Genomic DNA, 22,985 nt, shown 5'->3' on the forward strand with positions numbered 1-22,985 from the left:
TGGTCCCTACCTTCAGTTATTACCGATTCCGCAGAATAACCGATATGGTCAAAAAACCGTATCGTCTGAACTAACTGTTACTGTACTAGCTATTTACCAAAGTAAAGCACTCGTCAAAGCCAATATTTATGTTTACTATTAAATCCTTCGATAAATGTTTGTTACGCTCTTTGTATTGGTACGTACACCTACTTATAATTAGAATGTTTAGCATTCCCAGGTAGCACCGTATACCCAAAGAACGTTCGTTTCATGTTCAGTTTACATCCGAACCTTCTACGTCCATTTTAAACATCCTTAGGATGTTCTTAGGATTTAAATTGTAAAGATTTTAGAAACATTCATTTCTTAAATCTTATAACTGTTATCGGGACTTAAGTTTCGTATATTCCAGGAACGTCCATTCCTTAAGTCTCACGAATGTTCTTAGAATTTAAATTTCTTATATTGTAAAAATGTTCATTTAGAAAGTCCTACGGATATTCCTAAGACTTGAATTTCGTGTGTTTTAGAACTGTCCCTTTGTGAAGTCCTATGGATGTTTTTACACACATCACACATTTTGCATGTTTTAAAAACGTTCGCCTTAAAAATCTTTGAAATTTTCTAAAAAAAACCTTTCCGATGTTGCAAAAACATCAATGTCTTCAGTACATCATGCAGATATTTTAAAGACATCTTAACACATTGAATTCGAGGTCAATACATGTATCGAGTAGAAGATCGGGACTTGTGACGAATAGATGTATGGTATGCCTCGTAGATACCTAAAAGACAATAACTTCAGACGCTTTTAAGACATCCACGTCGTATATCCTATGGTATGTCTTAAGGTTGTAAATTTCAAACATTTTTAAGACATCCATGTATTTTGTCTTTAAGATGTCTTATGATTCGGAAGTCCATAACGTATGTTGTCGGATATTTTTAAGACATCTAAGTTATGTTGTAGGACGATCGGACATAAAATGGACATAAAGTGGACGTTTTCAAGACATCGTATGCTATCTGGGAAATTTCGTGTATATTTTGAAAAGCAAAATTTTAAATGTTTTAAGAACAACTCTCTTGTATTATCAAGAGCTGATTAAAACGCTAAAACGTTTTCAGATCATTTAAAATTAATACTTCAGTTATTAATATTTTCTAAATGTGTACATTTAGTGCCAAGATAATCAAATCTTCTACATATTATGGGTAAGTATCGTAATGTCCGAATACACAAATTTAGCAAGGATTAACATTAAAAGTGTAAAACTATTAAAGTGTTTATAAAAAGTATAAAAGACGTTTTGCTAGTAATTTTAAATATTCGGGATACGTTTCTTATACACGTTTTAAGATATTTGGATAGCATTTTTAAGATGCTTTAAACGTTCCAAAGAATGTTACTTTCGGATATCCGGAAAATGTTCTAAGAATGTTGATACAGCACGTCCTCAGGACATCTCACAATGTAAGTAAGACTTTCCTACGACATTTAAAGAACTTAAGGAGAACATGTAGGAGACATACGCATCTTATTAGGATGTCCTCTGAAAGTAAGGTACGTCTAAACCGGATGCTCTTTAGACGTACATGAGATATCTTTGTGCTGTTTAGGGTGGGACAAAGAAAAATAAACATTGCTAAAGTGTTGAATACAATTTGTATGGTAACAAAGATTACTTAATGTCTGAAGTAAGTTTTGCACGTGATGGAGCACGAAAAACCTATGAAGAAATGGATTGTAGAATTTTAAAGTGTTCACAAATCAATCCATTTTATAGTACTACTCGAATTAAAACTAAAGTGAATTAAAACTTGTAGAAGTCAGCATCAAAACTATAAGGACCGATGCAGACGAGCGACTTTGGTCGTTGTGATCTCACAGCAGTTGCGACTATGCAATTCGGCAGGATTACATTTTTAATTGTGCAATGCACACGAATGCGCGGTTTACCGGTGTTTTGTCGCTGCGACTTCATACCGATAGTATTATGTGATTGGTCAAATACATAATGTGCGATTCCGCTCTACTGTGGTGGTAACACAACCGAATCGTAATGATTGCACGTCTTCTGCTGATTCGTACGACTGTTGCGTTAATTCAATTTAAACGTCTGTACATATTGTGAAACAATCATGGCTAATATTATTTTGGATATTGAGCTTTTCATCGAAGAAGTCAGGAAATATCCTGAAATATGGGATGTCTCATGCGATTCGGATTGTAACAAGAATAAAAAAACCAAAGCATGGAACAGTATACGTGCATTATTTTATACAAATTTTAAAAAGGAAGCCTGAAAGCGAGAGAAACGCTATTCGTAAGATTTTTGCTTTATATATGTACATATACTTTATTAACACTTACAAGGACTATATATGTATATGTATGCTTTACATTAGTTTGTACATTTTTGTTGATATTTATGATATTAAATGTATTAGTCTTGCCAGGGCACTTTTCCATTATCATAAATAAAATATTCTGCAAAAGCATTTCTTATGCTATTCGCGTTTAAACCTCCTTATCTGGATCCATTAGAATTTTCAATCGAATGTAAGCTATTTATCGTTAAGAAATATTTTAATTATTTTATAATATCCACAGCAAAAGATAATTTTATATTTAGAAGTTTACGGAAAGTTCCCCGTTTATTAGACAAAATCTTAAATGCACATTCCACGAATCAGCGGCTGTGAATTAGTCGATAATAATTAAAGATCTTGTTTTTAGTAGATAATATGTTTCCACTGTATGGTCTCATTAATCTGTGTGATAGAGCAAAAACTTCGCTACCTATAAATACAAGTGGCATGTTTAGCGTTTCTGTTCCAGGAAGTGGTTGTTTCCTTGGAATATCCATCTCATTATTCATAATTTTTTTTTATAAAATATGTAACTATCAAATTCTTTGCCGGAGGCTCTTATATCCACATATGTGAATCTGTAGTCTGAATCAACTATTCCAAAGAGAATGGCACAGAACAATTTTTTATAGCTATAATATAAAGATCCAATCATTTCAGGTTCTATTACTCTCACGTGTTTGCCATTTATGGCTTCCAAACAGCTTGGAAAATTAGCAACTTTCTAGAAACCCCCCACTATTTCTGACCATTTCTTTTTTGAAAATACAGGAAAACATTCTGTTTTCATATAAAGCCAAATGTCTCTATAAACTTTTCTAATAATTACTCCAATTGTAGAATGTCTAATTCTATAACTATAATGCAGATCTACAAAGTTATATCCACTTTCTAGATATCTGTAAAAATATGAAAACGTTAATTGTAATTACAGACCAAAAATTATTGAACAAATGGAGAAATATGAAAGATATGTTTATACGAAATGTAGGAAAAAAATCAAAATCGGGACTGTTCTTTTATGTTAATGTTCTTATGATTTAGTGAGTATATATGTTTAATATACAAAGTACTTGACTACATAAATAATGTAGATAATAACATATTTTTACTTACCTTAACGTGACGGCCAGCATTTCCAGTCGAGGTATTACATGTCGCATAACAGTATCCTTTCTTCGGATATTATCACTTAATTTCGTATTCAATCCATCAAATGAGTCTATTGACATGCAAAAGTAATTGAAAAATTTACTTTCGACTTCTCTTAGGTTTATAAACACTGTCATAAATGCACCTTTTAAAATACGAGCACTCACGAAAAGGTGAATCTAGTATTTTCTGTCGTTGTTTCAAAAAATTTTTGATTCGTGTTTATAATACAAATGATAATAACATGGGTTGGTGTTGTATTATAGAATGTCATTTCTTAACGCAGCGGAATCAGTGGGAAATCGCAGTGAAGTCGCATCTTTCGTCTGCGGAGTCGCACAGCCTCAATGACAAAAGTCGCTCGTGTGCATCGGGTCTTAGTCCGGATATTTTGATGTGCAATTTAGTTGGGATCATATGTCTGCCTTCGTTGTTTGTAATTGGAAAAACGAAGGGAAACATATGATTGCAACGAGATCATGCGTCAAAATTAATTAAAAAATTAATATTTAATTAATATTTTTTAATTGATATTTTAATTTTTTAGGTATACGAGGCATAGATTCGCTGCAATATTATTGAGAATTAAATGCAAAATTGCTGATAAACTTATCTTAAAAATTCACAATTTGAAAGTTAAAGCCAGTAGAATTAGCGAATCGCATTACTACCATTATTACTACTATATTCATTAGTATTATTTTGTAAATTTTATCTGTTATACTATGTATTTTATGTCCGAATTGCGTGTATAAATTTGTGATCTTTTGTCTTACATAATTATTATGCTTTGTAAAAAGGTAAAGGGATCGATCAGTTGATTCTGATTCTGGAACGTCCTTGACTCCTTAAATTAAATTTCTCATCAGTCTCATCATTAATCAGAACTTCGTACTAGCCTGCACTTTCCTCTGACCAAATATCAAGTAGAAGGTCTGTACAGGACTGAACGAGAACAGAGCCACAAAATTAATCTATTATCGAAGGTGAGGTAATTGCTTTACCTCATTTTCGATTGTACTGTTGACACGCGTAGCATTTGAACAAAGAATTTCGACGGACCAACGCAACCGCGCTACGAACGTAACACTATTAGCGATATAAGGAATAATCATTATTCTTATCACAACTATGCTTTCAATCCTTCAGAAGCATTGGCATATTTCGATTGTAAATTGACCAAAGTATATATAGACTCCTGCTGCGATTCTAATTGGTATAACAAACGTCAGGACCAACGTAGTTATTTATGCTGATAAAAATATCCCCATTCAATGAGATTCGTCAATAGAGATGTTTTTGCTTAACTCTTACGTACGAGGCACTTTAAACCTAGTACGAACTATCTTGTGATGTGTACAATTAAATAAAAGATGTTATTCCGAGAACTGCATTTGTTAGACTGTTCGTATGCTTAACGCTGTTACATAATCATTCTTTACAACGTGTTATTTGTTTCATTATTTATTTTATTCGTAAATTCGTATCTGTATATTATTACATTCAGCAACTAATTGAAATGATTAAATGTATTAAATAGTGCATAGTATTATAGTAGACCCATAAAAGAAGTAAACTTAATAGAAGGATTACTGATTGAATAAATAATTAAATTGAATTAATGAAAATATCATTGCAGTAAAAACTGAGTCTTTTAGAGTAGAATAGTAAAAAAATAGTATCTACATAAGACATGTATGAGGAAAGGTTGGATGAAACGTGATAGTTGAGTAAAACGCAGTACTCGTTATTATAACATTTGTAGGTATTGCTATTTTATTGTTGGCAGTACAATAAACATCCTCTATATGACGTTCAAGTATATGAGAAACAATTGAAAACCATGAACTATCTATGGCAGACGCTTAGGAACTAATAGTTTTCACAAAGTTACAGTAGCGATATCATATAATTTCGGCATTTTCATATTTTATATTTGATTATAGTGATTATAGTGATTTGTATTTGGTGAACAGTATACAAAAAGTGAGCAATGTGTTTGAATAAGATTTTGTCTGGCTTTTCAAATAGGGCTCGACATTTTCCATACATATCTTGCTTGGTTAAATAATACTGTATAGTTGAACAAAACAAGATATCGGACGATCGAACAAGATTCTCTATTTTACTCCATTAGTTCTAGTATTATTATTATATTATTAAATACATATAAAATAATAGACATAAGAAAATAGCACTATAGAGAACTAATGAGCATCAATATAAGATATAAGATAATATAAGAGCGTTTAATGCTTGCGTTCCTTATTTAACTCGTTAAGATATCTGTTATTACTACTCCAAATAACATCATATATCCAAAGGACATCCGTCTCATGTTCAGTTTATATTCGAATGTCCTATGTCGATTTTGAACATCTTTAAGATGTTCTTAGGACTTAAATTGCGAATATTCTAGAAACGTCCGTTTGTTAAATCTTACAAATATTCTTAGAACTAAAATTTTATATGTTTTAGACAATTACATGTGAGAAGTCCTACGGACGTTCATAAGGCTTGAGTTTCACATGTTTTAGAAATGTCCGTTCGGAAAATCCTACAGATGTACTCAAAGCTTACATTTTGCATGTTGTAGGAACATCATTGTAGGAATCTCATAAATCTTTTAGATCTTCTAAAGAATTAAGTTTCAGATGTAGCAGAAACATGATGATAGAAAGATGTTTCAAACAACCAAATTTAAGACGTTTTCAGAACAACTGTCTTTTAAATTTTTGACAATGTTTAAAATGCTGAAATGTTGTTAGGTACTGAAAATTAGTACTTTCCACATGTGTATATTTCTTGTAAAGATAATAAAATCTTCTACATATTATATCATAATATTCGAATATGCGAATATTCGAACATTAACATAGGTCAAAAATGACCTAGTTCATCTTTACTTCGTCCCATGTAAGACTATTAAAATGCTCATAAGAAGTATAAAAGAGATTTTGTTAGTAATTTTAAACATTTGGAAAACGTTTCTTGTACACATTTTACGATATTACGGAAAGTACAGAAAATGTTACTTTCGGATATCCGGAAAATGTTTTAAGGATGTTGACACGGCACGTCTTCAACACGTCCCATTTTGTAAATTGAACCATTTTACGATATTTAGACAGCTTAATGAGGATGTACAGGAGACATGTGTACTTTTTTCGATATGTCCTCTTAATATACAGAACGTTCAGAACAAATGTTCTTCGGACGTATATAAGATGTCATTATGCTATTTGGATTTTATAGTAATGAATTATGTATACTATTTTGTACGCAACTTGTGTATAAGTACTTTACAAATATGAATTTAGCATTGTTATATTGAATCAAATACATGACTATTCCGTTTTATTCTTTCCGAGTGGACAAAGTTGACTTTTTTAAGGAAAACGCAATTTCACAGGAAATAGTCACCAATTATGAAATGAAAACTATTATACGTTATCTAGACATCTCACTGTATATATCAAATGAAAATTTTAAGTTTACTCCATGTATATGGCTCAGAGCAGAAAGTCTAAGTACCCCGTTTTGTTCAACCTTCTCCTGTATTTAGTACATTCTGTCTACATTATCCAGTGAACTGAAGCAGGAACTAAGAAAAGTTCGAACTTATGTAGAGGTGATAGATAGGTACTAACAATTCACGGAATAATGTAGTCATATTATGGAGTATCTTGTTAATTATTAAATCTATAAGCAATAAAAATTAATATATTTTGGCGCAGAATTTATTTCGCACAATCACTTGAAAAATGTCGTATACAAACATATCCTCAATGCAATTAACTGCATGCAATTAGAAATATGTAATACCTAAAAGTTGTTTCACACAACGATACTTGTATTGCAATACACGTATGTGATACGTGTACGATTCTTACACGATGAAGTTTACTCAATCAACATCGTATTCGAATAATAAATATCTTCTTGTCAGAAAAATGGATAAGATTAAAGTTTCATATGTGTGTTTTCTACACATAAAAATTAATAAAAATGCTGTATCACGAAAATCATCACCTGATCGGTATCTATTATACGAGTACACGTATTATACGTATACACGTATCGTCGTGTGAAACAGCTCTAAGCGTTTATATTTTATGCTGTATTTGTAATAACAGGTCAAGATACTTTTACGATTATACGGAATAATAATAAATGATTTATCTTCAACAGATTAGAAAGAAGAATAATTCAAGAAAAGAATTCATTTAAGAACTTATAATGTTTTCAAATAGGAGCAAGGAATGCTTAATTAAGTAGACAGGATCGTTCGCTTATCTTTATCACCTAGAATATCACACTTGTTTTCGATAATATTAAAAAAGGTTTCAGATACAAATTGTATGGTTTCAACGGAAACATAATTCGATACGATCAGCTTTTCCGCAAATGAACGCGTAAAGGATACATGAAGATCATCAATGTTTTCTTTTTAATGGATTCATATATTTTTTAATATATTAATCAATCCTACTGGTCATTCTTTACAAAAAGTGCTAAGCCATCTACATTTAATTATTGTAAATATTGATATTTAAATAACTACTGAATTAATGGTTTGTTAAAATAAATAGGTTAATATTTTTGTGTTAAAAATGTTTAAATAGACTGATTAATGCATTAAAAAATAATGATTCCAAAATCTAAAGATTTTTATACAGTATGTTATTGCATTCGAAATTAAAGTAACTATTTTCTGTAGACAAAAAAGATATTAATGAAAATAATAAATTGTCTTTCGTATTCTTAGATTTACTCTTGATATAATAAAAAATGTTTCAGATAACAATTGAATAGTTTCGAGAAGGGACATAATTTGAAGCAATTAGTTTTTTTCATAGATAAACGCATATAGGTGTTGGTCATGAAAGTTTCCAATGCTTTTTCAAATGCATTATTTTTTAAAACATTAAGTAATCTATCTAACCATTTTCTACAAAAAAATGTTAATCTATTTATTTAAAAAAACAATAATTCATTAGATATTTAAACATCAATTTTTTCAGTTATTAAATATAGATATCTCCTAAGATAATGGGTTTTCGGTATAAATGGGTTAATATTTTTTTATAGGGCATCACCAGATGGACTAATTAATGCATTAAAAAAATGTATGAATCCACTTAAAAAATCACTGGTGACCTTCATAAGTCTTCTACGCATTCACTAATAAGAAAGCTAATCATGTCAAATTACGAGTCCCTCGAAACCACTCAACTTGTATCTGAAATATTTTTTAATATTATCAAAAATAAGCGTAATATTTCATCTGATAGAGTTAGACGGACTACCCTTATTGTTAAACACATAGATAAATAGTATGTAAATAAATTACAATAAATAGCAAGTGACTTATTCATTAATATTTTTACTGAAAGAAAGAAAAACATAATTATTATTTCATTTTCGTTTTGCATTTATTAATTACAGCAATGTTAAAAGATATCAGAATTTTAACTGATACAGATTTAAAAAAGATTTTAAATTATATATAATATTACATAAAAGTTTCTTTTTCATTGCTGTATAGTTTAACTATCCAATTGTAAATACAATATTGAATGGTAGCAAAATATACTGGCCGTAAATAATAAACGTAGTTGTTTCTTTACAGGATGGTAGGGAAGTTCGAATGGAACACAAAATGTCTTATGACATAATGTTCGATCTACTTCGATTTTATAGTTACAATATCATAGAGTCAGTAAAGCTAAGTTAAAAGTCAGAGGATTCTGTAATTTCACAGATGCATAGAAGGCAACGATAGAGCAAAAGAATTTTAATACATTCTGTTGTATCATTTACGGTTTATTTTTGATACAATTTTAGCTATTTGAAATTCATTTCCTACGAATATCTCAGATTTTTTTCTCATTATTAAGTACTACATACATTGAAGTATAAGAAATTTTTCAAGAATTTTCCACTACTAGCACATTTTTAAATTAGAAACCTCTCTTCAGAACACAAAAGAACGTACTTTTAAATGATTAAAGAATTGGTTTAATATAATCAACAAAATCAATTTTAATATTTCCACAATTCATTTACATTTCAAAATTGAGAATTTATTAGAAGCTGAAAGTTGAAGGAAAGGAAGAAATTCGAACCGTAAGTAAATGTTACGTTTCAGAAGTCAAGAACGTGGCACCCCATCCAATACCCACTATACGAGTCACTTGATAGAGCGCCTTTCTTTTTCGCCGATCGTCTTTTGACTCTACCTTCCTGCAGCCCCCAGCAAAGAGACGAAGGAAAATGAGGGGCGTGTCCGGTCGCGCGGCTTCTACAAAGAGATATCTACTTCCCCATGGACCCCTTCCACTTTACAAGAATCCCTTCCACGTGGGTCTCAGGACTCCTCTCCCCCACCAGTGGGCCCTAAGAAAACTTGGCAGCATGGTCCAGACCACGAGATCGCCAGGTAAAGCCAGTTTACGCAACGCTTCCGTGCGCGAAGCATCCACGGCATTTCAGAAGTATCTCGAGAATATTTGCGATCTCTTTACAAAGTCAGACATTGATACAATATGATTATTTTGTGACAAAATTGGTGAACTTCTCTGAGAATACTCTGACTTCAGCATACAATGATGTCCAATTGAAAAATGAGTTATCATACAAGGAAGATCTAAATTGACTGTGTTAGAAGAATCATTTATTTTCTTTCGATGAGATGACAATTAATTAAAAAGTTTCTGATTCAAAGTTTATACCGTAACATGTTCTAAACATCATCATTGATTGTTATTCAAAAAGGAAGAAGAAATCAGAGACTGTTTGTTGATAATGACGACGTACGTCAACTTTCAGCAATATGATCTATTAGATTCCGAAGGTTACGGATCAGCAAGTAGCCCGGAATCAAATCCGCGCAATTGCACTCATCAAGGGATTTACCCTCGACCGCCAAGATCCAGGGGCAGTAGTTGTGGAAGTGTCAGTTCGATTGATTGTCATAATCGTGAATATCAAGAAATCGGTATTGCCAATTACGATTTTCATGCGAGCACAAGCGGCATCAATTTCACTGAGTTCTACGAGGGATATTATCAAGAAGGTTACCGTACTGATAGCCAAGCTGGTCGCCCTAATAATTCCAGAGCAGTGAAGGAGCATGGCAAGGTCATTCTTAGAATGAACGGATGCATCGATAACGTTTACGAAAATATGCCTGGGCGAATTGAATTCTCTAATGAGAATTTATTGGCTAAGCAAAACACAAATGTTATGCCGAAAGTGGAGCACCACTTCAGTAACGTATTTGGTAATTCCAAATGCGACTTTGGTCAGAATCAGGGGAGTTTTTCTGCTACGAAGAATTATGGCATACCAAAAGGTGATAGTTTTTTGCCTAGGCATAACGGTAATACCTATGGACAGCGAGGTGACATTCTTCATTTGGGTGCAACGTATAGTATCCAAAGAAACGAAAATTGTAACCAGGGTAGCCAGAATGGTAAATGTGAATTGTCGAAATATCAGAAGAATGAAAATCCTCATATGTCATCAATGGAATACAGTGGACAGAAAACAAAGGAGACTATGCAGAAAATAAAAAATGGTACACCGGGGATCGAAGTGCTTAGGAAAAGAAGACTTGCAGCGAATGCGCGAGAAAGAAGAAGAATGAATAGTTTGAACGACGCATTTGACAGACTTAGAGACGTTGTGCCCAGTTTAGGTAATGATAGGAAACTTAGTAAATTTGAAACATTGCAAATGGCGCAAACATATATCGCGGCTTTATACGAACTTCTGCAAAGAGAATAATTATTAATTATTAATGTGATTCTAACACTTGTGAAGTTAAAATTAAACATAACTGTTACAATTTTACTATCAAGGATCTACCTTCTTCCAAAGGAGCAGAGTACTAAAATCAATATTCAAATAAAGTACAAATGAATGCAATGCGGTTCTCTTAGACGTAATTTTCTTCGCAAAAGTAACATATCACTGGTGTAAAAATATTAATATGTTACTAAAAAAAACTACATTTCAAGAACTTCAGTTTTTGTGATTGAAGCAAGACTTTTAATGGGCTATTGCAGGCTGTTCTTAAATTTTAAAGTAATATGTCAATTTAAGTGGTGATTCCTTTGACGAATCTGAAGTATAGATTAAAGGAACACAGAAAAAATTAAATGTGAAAAAATAAACGAAATGAAATCTCGTCATATGAACCTACGATATTTATCGAAGTAGAAGTGAGTGGTACCTAGAAGAAAACATAAGTGTCAGTAATGCACGAACGTTGCTACTAATTTAATTATTCAAAACTTAAATTTGTAACAACGTAGAAATCTCTTATAAGTAATCTATGAGATATCTTGAAACAACTTTATTATAGAGTACTGCATAACTGTATCGACAATTTTTAAAAAACTTAAACAGTTTTAAACTAGCATCAATTGCAACGTGCAAACGCAGTCGGTGTGTGTTACGCGTCGCTAATACATTTTCCTCGCGTAGCCTTGTTGCTGGATTCCGAACCATGTTTTAATTTTAACTGATCAAAGGACGATAATGTCAGTAATACTGACAAACAAAATAAGTCTGATAAACTTTATATTTTAAGAAAAATAATTGGTATGAAAAGGAAGTGCAAAATATTTTCAGCAATTCACCGGGAAAAGATTTCCCTTCTCGATTCTTCATTGTAATGCAAATCACGAAGTGAACTGCCTTCGAATTTAATTGTAAATAGTTTATCGTCTTTTGTTTTATTATTAATTGTAGATTTTATGTACATATTTGATTAGACACGACTAAATTATTACGAGTTTTATACTGCGCATGTATATAATATAAATAAATAGGAATCTTTCAATTATTTAGATCAATCATGTGACTGAATAAATTCGTGAAATTGTCTTTAAACTGGTACTAAATTTTAAAGAGCATCGCTAATAAAATGCTGTGCATTTGTATTATTTAGATGTAGTTATTACTTTTGTGCGAATAATTTTAATTTTTTCAAGCGTGTTAAAGAACTGAAATTCAAAATTGTCAATCGTACAGATAGATAAATTAGCCATTATTTTTCTTTCTTTTTCTCTCCATCTCTTGGATTAATACAATTAGCTTATTGTTAGAAGTGTAAGAAAAATAAAGTACCTCGTAAATTGTAAGGAATAATAAATTCCACAAGCGACTAAAAGTTTCCCAGGCAAACCAAAGAATTCGTAGACATTTAAGGAAGACACTTGTTGTTCTGACCCTCCTTTTTGATAATAAAAGCATGTTTTTCTTTGACATGATTAAAATATTTGTTAAAATATCTATTGAACCTCCATCAATCCTTTTTTTCAAATCCAACATTCTTGTTTCGTACCTAAGTTTGACAAAGGGAAAGATATCTTTTTTAGGAGAAAACAGTTTCATATGTGCGATACGGTTAATTTGGAATTCTATTCGGACGCGATTCAGCGGCAATGTTCCTCCGGTAATTAGGTGTATGCAAAAATCGCGGGACAAATGGCGGCAATTGGCCACCTCCAGTTAGCAGTCAATCACAATTAAATACAATTTTGCGCGGGCTACGGGGTTCAGTAATGGTGTAAAAAGAGAGCAAATTGAAATCTCCTAGCTGACAGAATGATAAATGGTGCCGGTCAGACGCGAAAAGAGCGAGAAGGAGAAAGAGAGAAAAAGGGAAGGGAGGGAGGAACGAAAGAGAGCTGCAGAAGAGAGTGGTGTGAGAAAGCTGCTCTTCTTCGTTTCGAGCCGAGAATTGCAAAGACGAACGAAAACACAAAAATCAAGTTGCGCCTGACGCGTTAGTACCGCTGTCAGGTCGATTTCTCCAACTAATATCGCTAATTCTCTTCATCTAGAGAAAACGACAATCTGACCTTCACAGAGAACAACAGTAATACGCATTGATTGTAAAGGAAGGCTATATGCTCATTCGTTACTGAAATCTAGCACAATTGCAAAGCATTCTTAAGCCAATTTCTACTACTCTCTTCCCTCAAATTAGGGGAGATGTATCAGTCTATAAATAAAAACAATATAATTTTCTTTCATAGACAACTTACAGAAGCTGTCCCTCATTTCTGTTACATTGTAATATTTTTAACGTCTTTACATCTTTCATATCTTAACGTAACCTTACGAAAATCTCTTAGTTCAAAACGTTATAAGATACTTATGTCATAATTCTGGTATTGCCTTTGTACTTAAGTTGCAAACAGGATGTTACTTCCGAACATAATATTGCTACGTAATACAAAACTCTTTAACTTAAAACTTCCTATGTTCTCTTTTGTTCAAGCACCAATTTAATTTCCAATACAATATTGATTTTTAAATAAATCTATTTTTCAGAAAAATAATCTGTAAAACGTTTCATACACAGCAATTTAACGGACATTTTTTAATTTTCATTGAATTTAGATTCTCTAAAGTCTTTAAAAAATGTTTACAGGTTTCTTACCTCGTTGGAGAAAACTAACATTTAAAGAAAGTGTTAATAAATTTATTCAGAAGAGTAATGAATGCATATTTGCTGATGTTGGTGATTCAGGAAATTTAATAGAATTGTTTTTTATTTCTTACGAAATGTTTCTCTATAATGAAGATTCATACTTTCATTTCCTTCCAGTTTGAAATTTTAATGTGATTCTTACTATTTCCTATTGGAGTTATAATGCAATTAATTTTCTAGTCTATTAATTTAGACGTGTACGTATGTACAAACGTATATAATGAAATATAGGTACAGTAATGGTAATGTATATTTATTAATCCTAACTAAATACTAAATTCTATTAATTCAATAATAAAATGATCTATAATAACTGCATGATTATGTTGTGTTAATGTTATATTAAGTTATATTTACTGCTTTCTGATGTATGTATTTACCTTATATTTATAGAATATTATACGGTGCTGCAATTAATTTTCATAAAAAGAATGGTTTACTTAACAGTTTTTATAAATATCTTTATTAAGGTATTTTCAATAAAATGTGTCACTTCCTAAGCATTAGGAATTATTGTTGCGAACTATACATTTCGTAGAAAAAAAAATGTTTAATTCATTGAGTCAGCGATTTAATTAATAGCTATTTACTGATGATATCCATCTCTTTGAACAATTTTAAAGTTTTTTCAATTTGTGCAATATTTTTGGCAAAGAACTGATTATTTACTAGTTTGTATATTCATTAATTTTTTCTGGAAAAATTGTTCATAATTGTTAGCATAATATAAGAAAAATTCTGGTCGCAATTACGGACTTCTATGAACTTCTATAAATAAATAAGAAACCAGCATTTGTAACTTTTCGTAGCGTAAGTCAATGAAATCATTATTTTATTAATTTTCAATTAATTATTATTTCTCATCGCTTGTGATTGTTATAGCAAAAAAGGCAGATCACGCTAAGTTGTGGAAAACTTGAATTTTATAAATAAAAATACGGTAGTTTAATTAGTTAACGTTGCTTATTAATTTTATAAGAAACTAATGTTTATTGATTTTCACTGATTACTAATAAACCGACAGCAATAACTTCTTCATGGGGGATAAGGGAACGGCGATTTTTCAAAGAATTCAATGATCTGATTTGTAAGTAATAGTGGCATGATCAAGTGAGTTGCCAAAGGCGAGCGGTGCGTGTTGATCAGACTCGCAGTTTTTCAAAGTTTAATAGCGTTCCATAAAATCAAACACTATCATGTAGTATATCATTGAACTTGTTGTAAAACAAACTATAATATTATATATAAAAAATGTACCGTTTCATTTAGAAAAAACTAATTCATCTGCGAAATTTCTCCCACTCTTTCACCTATACAAAAAACAATTGTACCATATTATGTCCTCATTCATACCAAATAACTTATATAGAAACATATTTTTGATATTTTCGGTCTCCTCTATGATATTCCAATGAGTCCAGTTAAAATGGATACATTGTATACAGAATGTTAAGAAAGGGGTTCAGAACATTAAGGGTTCCTAGTACTCACTGGGAAGAGTAATACATGCCTAATCAATATAGGTCCTAAAGCCAATCCTTTTGAAGAAAAAACAACTTTTATTATCTTACGAATATTCGATACTGTGAGTGAGTTTCTTTCCGGGAAATTGGATGTAAAGGAATTGATACAAAAGGACGTTCAAGTATGTCGATCCATGATCTGTAGATGTGAATTTTGCATTGCAACTAATTATTTATTGGTTCATTCGCGCAGATTTGAACTTCAGACACAATAAATATTGAACCTACACGAAAGAGCGGGTGGAGAGTATGTACTCTTAAAGTTGGAAGTTATGTACCAGTATGTGTGGCCCTTTTTTCTCCCTATATCTCTCATCCGTGTGTACAAACGGTACACTCAGAAGGTGCAAATCAGTCGATGTGCAACATCTTCATTGGTACGTGTAAGTACATCAATTGCTGCATTTCGCTGCATCGTGCCAACTCTATTTGTCTCTCGTCCAGGATTTTGCACGGCTGAGTAATGAGAAGATACTCGAAACGCTTCAGGTCCTTGGTAATAGTTAAGCCTCAACTTAAAAAAGAACTAGTTATAGACAAAAAGAGAGTAAGGAGAAGAAACAGAAAATGAGTAGAAGAAGAACACGTTTTCTGACTATGTGGTAGATCAGTTCTGCTAGACAGTTTATTATTTGCCGTGAAAAAAGTAAATTCGTTCCATGAGGTTTTGTTTATTTGTGTAAGTATAGCTACAAGTTCATAGCTACAATAAAATTCAAAAGTTGGAATTCATATATGATTGAGAAAGAAACTTGCTATCGTTGTTCATATTAAGCAAAACTATACGAATTATGTATATTCATCTATTTACCCTTACAATTGTTTAATAAATAGCCATTATTGGATTAGTGTCTAAAGATTAGACACTATTTGAATACGATTTTTCTGAATAATATTCTTCCTCCTGTCAGTTAATAATTGAATTCAGTTTGTGATTTGTGAAACTGGAACTTCAATGATCTCTGTGATAGAATTAATACATAAGAATTTATGTGTTCTCTTCGTAGTCTTATATGCTATGTATTTCTAAGAAAATTTACTGTAACTGATTTAATATTGTATGCAGTGTGAAAAAATTATATTTTTCGGAAAGCACAAGTATCTAAACCAGTAGAAAATGAATACTAATTACTCTAGAATGTAAGTTTTCTAAATTTATAAATTAAAATTTTTTTAACGCATTTTGTCTTTTATCTTCATTTACTAAATAATACCTATTCCGATGTATGTCTATGGAGAGTGTTATGAATTTAAAAATCCCTGATTTGCCGCAGTTTGCTACAGTTTGTCAGCGTTTCCTACATGTCCTTGCGAGGTCTGTCTAATGTTTACGAAACTCGCAGTCGCCCACAAACCAGTATGTATTACACACGCTTTCAACAATCTCTATTCTCACATGGACTTTACAAAAGCAAGTATGTATTATATCATATAAATTTGTGGTTTCCTCCCTACCGATGATTTATTATTTTCATGTCTTTTTTATTTTTCCAAAATTCGTGTCTTATAGATGCATAACTTTTTGAAAATTTTTCTTGAAAAAGGTCACAACCAAGACCGAAACGCCGGGAAGATGTAAACTTTTAATGCAATAGTACTTGATATTGGTTAATTTGATAAAGGGCCGAAACTTTGCGTTGAAAGCAATTATTATTATCAATATAAAATAGCCTATAACTAAAAAATTAGGTGTTTTCAGATATGTGTGTTCCCGAATGTTTTCATTACATCCATCTCCAAAACGTTCACTAGGAATGTCCCACATATTTGGAAACTCTCTGTATTATATTATGATCGAAATAGTCTCATTCAACACTATTGAAATAATATAGCAATTAAAATAATATAATATACAATTACTCATCTGTACCACTTACACTATCCATACTATTACTTACAGTACTTCTATACAAATTTTTCTAGATGCATCGTTTCTTTTAGAGAATTTCCACCAAAATCTGTTTCTAGAAAATAAAATTACGTAATAAATTATACAGTGCGTTACAACTACTCTATTCCAAACTATTGATTACATATATAAACTTGAAATGTAAAGATCAGACGTAGTATGTACATATGTATATATGATTACATTTGTCTACAATTTTATCAGTCATTTACTTTTATATTGATTTAACTTAACTAATAAATGCAATAGTAACCATATATAACTACGCGTTAGAAATGTAACGTATAATAAATATATGACGCGAAACTTCTTTCTAACTTTGCATGGTATCTAGTTTATTTATATAAACACAAATTACAACAAAGTACATACAGCCGATCACGAACATGTGTGGATATTAGTATGATTTGACTTTAACACCCTGCATTTATTGTGAACATACAATGAACACAAAAAACATTAGATTATATTGTTCAGTGTAGTATATACAAGAGAACAAAAACGCAAAAATTTTTCATTTATAATATTACTGTACCAGATAACGCCCATCCGTAATCTAGTCGCGTCACTTCAAGAACGCTCTAGAAAGCATATTCTGCAAAATCGGCATCGACATCTCCGCCGTGGACGATGTTGCTAACAGGACCCTACATGGTAATGTGCGACCCCACCGCGACGCCGAACAGAATTTGATATACGTGGAAACGTAGTGTTCGAAGGCAACCACGACCTAGTACATGGCCAAAGCGATCACTTGTACGCATCCTATCTTGTTCAGATACTTTGTTCAATACATGGCGATTTGTTGAAATCACTTGGTGGATTCTAGTCCTTTAATCGCTCGCCTAACTCATCCTGCTAATCGTCTTGTGGGGTACAACAATTTGGTGGCAGTGGTGGGATCTTGCACGCTGTCTTGGACATTCCCCGCTATATCGAGGAGTCAGGGCGTCAGGGATCAATGCTAGGAAGACGTTACACCGATTTTGGCAACGCCAACGTCGCTACTGATGTAACATTGGGCTGAGGTAGGACGAACTTCGAGGAGACGTCTACCGCAGTCAAGCCAACGAGCTGAAAGCTAGGTAATTCCGACGTGTGAGTAAACGGGTGAAATAGTAAAGAAAACAGAAAAAACTGAACGCCAACCCATCTACGAGACCGTTACGGATCCGACGACTGAATCCACGCGAGGACTGGGGGAGTGAGGAGATAAGTGGACGCCGCTATCAGAGGCACGGGCGTATTAAAGGACAACGCGTCAGATGTCCCAATAGGAAAAGAAGCAACGAATTTGCAGAGATCTATTTCCTACTTCCCATCATCGTTGTTGGTTTACATACGACAGAACGTACGACTGAGCTGACGGAATGTGTGTGCGAGCAGCTCTGTGAGTAAATAAGCGAAATATTGTAATCCGACCACACAGATACGCGACTTTGTGTAAATCAGAATCTTTAATGCTCGTGTCGGCCTATGTATTTCTGTAGAATACGAACGAAAAGTGTTTATTTAGGTCACTAGAATTATTTTTTGAAGAAAAGTTAAGGTTCGTCAGAAATATCGAGAATCTAGTGTCGTCTATACATGGACTAAGGTCACTTCGACCTCGATTACAAGCGCTAGCATTTCATTTGAGTTTCGATACCGCCTCTGATGCCAGCGTAATCGGTAGCCCCGAAGTTGCGTTTCTAACACCTAACCGAGTATACGCTATTCAGTTAGCAGATTTTAGTTTAATCGACACAGTAGATTCTGAGTCACAAAACATGTCAATGCCTGGTCCTAGCAACACTGGAAGAGAAACGGAGGTACTGCCTCTGGCAATCGCACTAGTACTAGTTGATAAGTTTGAAGGAAAAACCGTAGATGAGCTTTCCGAATTTTTGAAGTCTTACGAAAGCGCTGCAAATTTTATTTCGCGACACGAACAACAAATTTTTTTAAAAACAGTAGTAGGGACCAGATTGAAGGGTAAAGCCAAGAAAGGAATAGAGTATAAAGAGATCGATGATTTCGACACGTTAAAATCTGCACTGGTGTTTCTGTTCATGGCAAAACCTTCAAGAGGAGAGGTAGAAATAGACTTTCATGCTTGTCGTCAGAGAGACAGAGAGAGTATTCGAACATTCGCCTCAAGAGTTGAAGAGTTAGTAGCAGAATTGTTACAATTCTCTAGAAAACCAGAGAGCAAGAATGAAATAAATGCTGCTCTAGTAAATTCAGTATGCCGACGGACGCTAGATGTTTTTAGTCTTGGGCTACGTTGGGGACGATAAGAAGGTTCCAAAAGTGTGACTGCCTTAATGCAGCCATCGGCGCTGCCATAGAAGAGAAGAGAGCTATGGGCATTAATGCTACGGAAAGTTTCGGAAAATTCGATAACAATTTTAGTAATAATCACACCAGACCGGGGAAGAGAGCTAATGAGGTACGCTGCGAAAGGTGCAATAGGCCAGAACATGTAGCAAAGAATTGTTATGCGCGTCGAAGCGTGCCGTGTCTAAACACCCCCACATACCATGCACAAATAAAAAGAGAACCCCAAAGAACCGCTATTTGCCATTACTGCAAAAAACCAGGGCATGTAATTAGAGATTGCAGAGTGAGAGAATACGTCAAAGACCGCAGCTTCTCGAGCAATTCGCAAGGATTCTCCAGCAATAGGCGCGAATCCGTAAATCGGGCAGACATAGTCACGAGCAAGGATATAACCAGCGTAGTTCAGGGAACCACGCACATGTACGTCAACTGCGAGATAAGTAACGAGCAAAGGGCAAGCGCCGAGCCAACGGTAGGATTATATCGCGTGCACACTATTACTTCCGTGAAGAATATCATAGAAATTAGAGCGCTGGAGTTGGTAAAAGGAAAAGCAAACATGTTAGTAGACACAGGAGCCGATATCACGTTATTGAAGATAGAAAAAGTACTGAGCGACATATGTGCAGAGAGCGAAACGGTGGCCCTGTAGGGAATAGTTGACATGGAGATCAAAACACTGTGCTTGATACAACTACATGTACAAGTACTCTTGTCGTGAACCCAAGGATCAAATCCCATCTCATCCTGCGAATCGTCTCGCGGGGCACAACTATAAAAAGATTATTAAATTTTAATAATATAATGAAAACGAAAAACTAGTTAATTTTTATGACACAAGAATATTTGGATATATGATAAAATTAAAATTATAGGACAGAATTATAGTATTATAGACAGAAATTATAGTACTACGGACCAGGAATTTATTTCTTTAACAGCTGCTGGGATATGTCGGAAACTGAAATAAACACATTAATTGGTGTCATTTAAACGCTGCCAGGCAGAACTAACGTGATTTGCATGTATACTTTTGTGTAACGATCCAATGCGTTAGGCGAAAAGGAAGGAACAGGTTTCGAGAGGAGAACAGATTCCTCACGAATTTCGGATAGTGGAAGATCATGTGGTGTGCTGTAAAAGAGTGAGATCTACGACTTGAATCTGTTTAACATTAATAATTGATTGAAAACTCATTAATTAAATAATCAAACATTACAAGAAAAGGAAATGGTATGATCGTTAATTATTAAACTAAACTTGAACATGGTAGTGCGTGACGTAACTTAAAACATCGAGTATCGATATAACTCTTATAATCTACTTTTAACTTAAACGTTAATGAAATGTTTCCTTACTTCAAAATGGTTAATTGAACGGTTAACATGTAAGAATAATTAATTAATGCTGCAAACTTATAAGTACAATTGCTGCAGTTATATTTCGGGTTATGTTCTATATGCGTGTATGTTCAATGTGTGGTTAGCGCGACGTGTTCTGTCGGCGTCGGTAATGTAAGCGACACGACATTTGCAGAGATGATGTCGAACATCGATCTTGATCTGACAAATTCTGAGTCGCTGCCTCAGTTATGAAAATAACCCAGGAGTGGTCTCCTGATCTTTCTACAATAAGAAAGATAATCGATTACATGCGTTAAGCATCTTTAAGCGACTTTTACTTTGTATGGAGTTCAGTCGCTATAACCGTCGGGACATTGTCACAAACGGAACGGTTTGTCACTCTCATCAACATCAAGTTACTTGCTGCGCTTATTATGACATGTATGCTCGGTTAAGCATCTTCGAGATGTATTCTAGCTTGCTGTAGAGACTTTGTCTCGAACGGAGCGGTCTATGGTCTTTTGGGATTGTAGAATGTGTTCGTCGGATTTATTTCTCCGAGTTTATGAATATTTGGACGCCCTCGTTATCAATCCCAAAAGGAGCATCAAACACCTTTGATGCACTGAGTCGTTATAGTTGGCGGGATCATGTCTCGAGCAGAGTGGTCTCTAATAACCACTAGGAGTGTATCAGCTGCCTCCGAGATAGTGAAAGCTTTGTTCTTGTCGTCCAAATCCATTCTTTCTAAGAGATGCGGCTGGAGCACCTCCTCATATACTTGAAAGATTCGAGTACGCGCATACGCAGTCAGTCGGAGCAGTCGTTATCCCATTCTAATAATATCTTAAATTAACCGTAATTATAAAGTATTATAAAAGGTGCGAAACAGAGTACGTGTGTCTTAAAATTTTACAATATGTGTAATGAAAAAAATATGTAAAACTAATATTTGAAGGCAATTATAACTAACTAAATATTACGAACGCAATAAAGAGGGTTGTACATGAGTGGAGTAGCTATCGTAGAAAAGCAGCGTATCATATACGTGGCGTAGGAAGTGGTGGATCGTCTTAAGGCAATGGCGCAGGCGTAGGAGGAGCCGTTACATTTGTTAAAAAGTGAAAGCGTTTGTTTTTGTACGTCTAAAAAGTTTCTCATGGTAACATTAATTTATATGTTTCTCATACCAACTGACAAATATAAGATGTTAGTTATAGAGACATAAGTAGTTATAAGGTTAAGCTTCGTAGTGCTATATTAAGTTATTTGGAAATATATTTCTTACATTAGCATCTCTGAGTTATTTTGAAAGAACGTAGGAGATGGCAATATGGATCAGGATGATCTATATTACAAATCATATTCATTGTGTTTTGTTTTTTTCCTTTTGCTTCCCACTGCTTACGCACTAAACCTTGCAATTAGAATAATGGTTTCATTTCCCATTTTCGTCAAACTTTAAAAAACTTTCATTAAATATTAAACTAAATTTCATTAATTAATAATATTTTTCAAAAGAAAGTTTATACAATTATTTATTTTTTATTATTTCCTATTTTATTTTCAGATATGAAACTTTGTTGAAATTTGTTTCTGTCTTCCAGTTTTTCAGTTTTGTTTTTGTATAGATAATTCTAAAATGTTACATGTAATTACTGCAAATACGAAAAAACTTGTTTTTATGTTAAAATTGAATATTTATTATATGTTTTTGACCTTTCCAGCTCTGGTTCATACATACCACCCCACTTTTTAAAGCCACGGTTTTGACACAATTTTGTAAAAGCGGTATAACTACAAAATAGTTGAATCTTCACATTCAAATGTTACTGATACACTGTCTTAGATGAGCTACTATTTTCATTCTT

General features: G+C 33.1%; 2 protein-coding genes across 2 annotated transcripts; one reads left to right on the forward strand and one right to left on the reverse strand.

Moving 5' to 3' along the window:
* Nucleotides 1-2,860: 2,860 nt before the first annotated feature.
* On the reverse strand, nt 2,861-3,587 carry LOC143182604 (uncharacterized). The gene is made up of 3 exons (XM_076383708.1): nt 3,472-3,587; nt 3,105-3,254; nt 2,861-2,987 (listed from the first exon to the last, which is right to left on the reverse strand). The coding sequence occupies exons 1-3, from the start codon at nt 3,585-3,587 to the stop codon at nt 2,861-2,863; spliced, it is 393 nt and encodes a 130-aa protein (XP_076239823.1).
* A 6,727-nt stretch (nt 3,588-10,314) lies between these two features.
* LOC143179255 (uncharacterized) lies at nt 10,315-11,298 on the forward strand. Its single transcript, XM_076378386.1, has one exon. It carries the CDS (start codon nt 10,315-10,317, stop codon nt 11,296-11,298), a length of 984 nt encoding a protein of 327 aa, XP_076234501.1.
* Nucleotides 11,299-22,985: the final 11,687 nt, after the last annotated feature.

This window comes from Calliopsis andreniformis, chromosome 1, assembly GCF_051401765.1.
Source record: "Calliopsis andreniformis isolate RMS-2024a chromosome 1, iyCalAndr_principal, whole genome shotgun sequence".
Lineage (NCBI taxonomy): Eukaryota > Metazoa > Arthropoda > Insecta > Hymenoptera > Andrenidae > Calliopsis > Calliopsis andreniformis.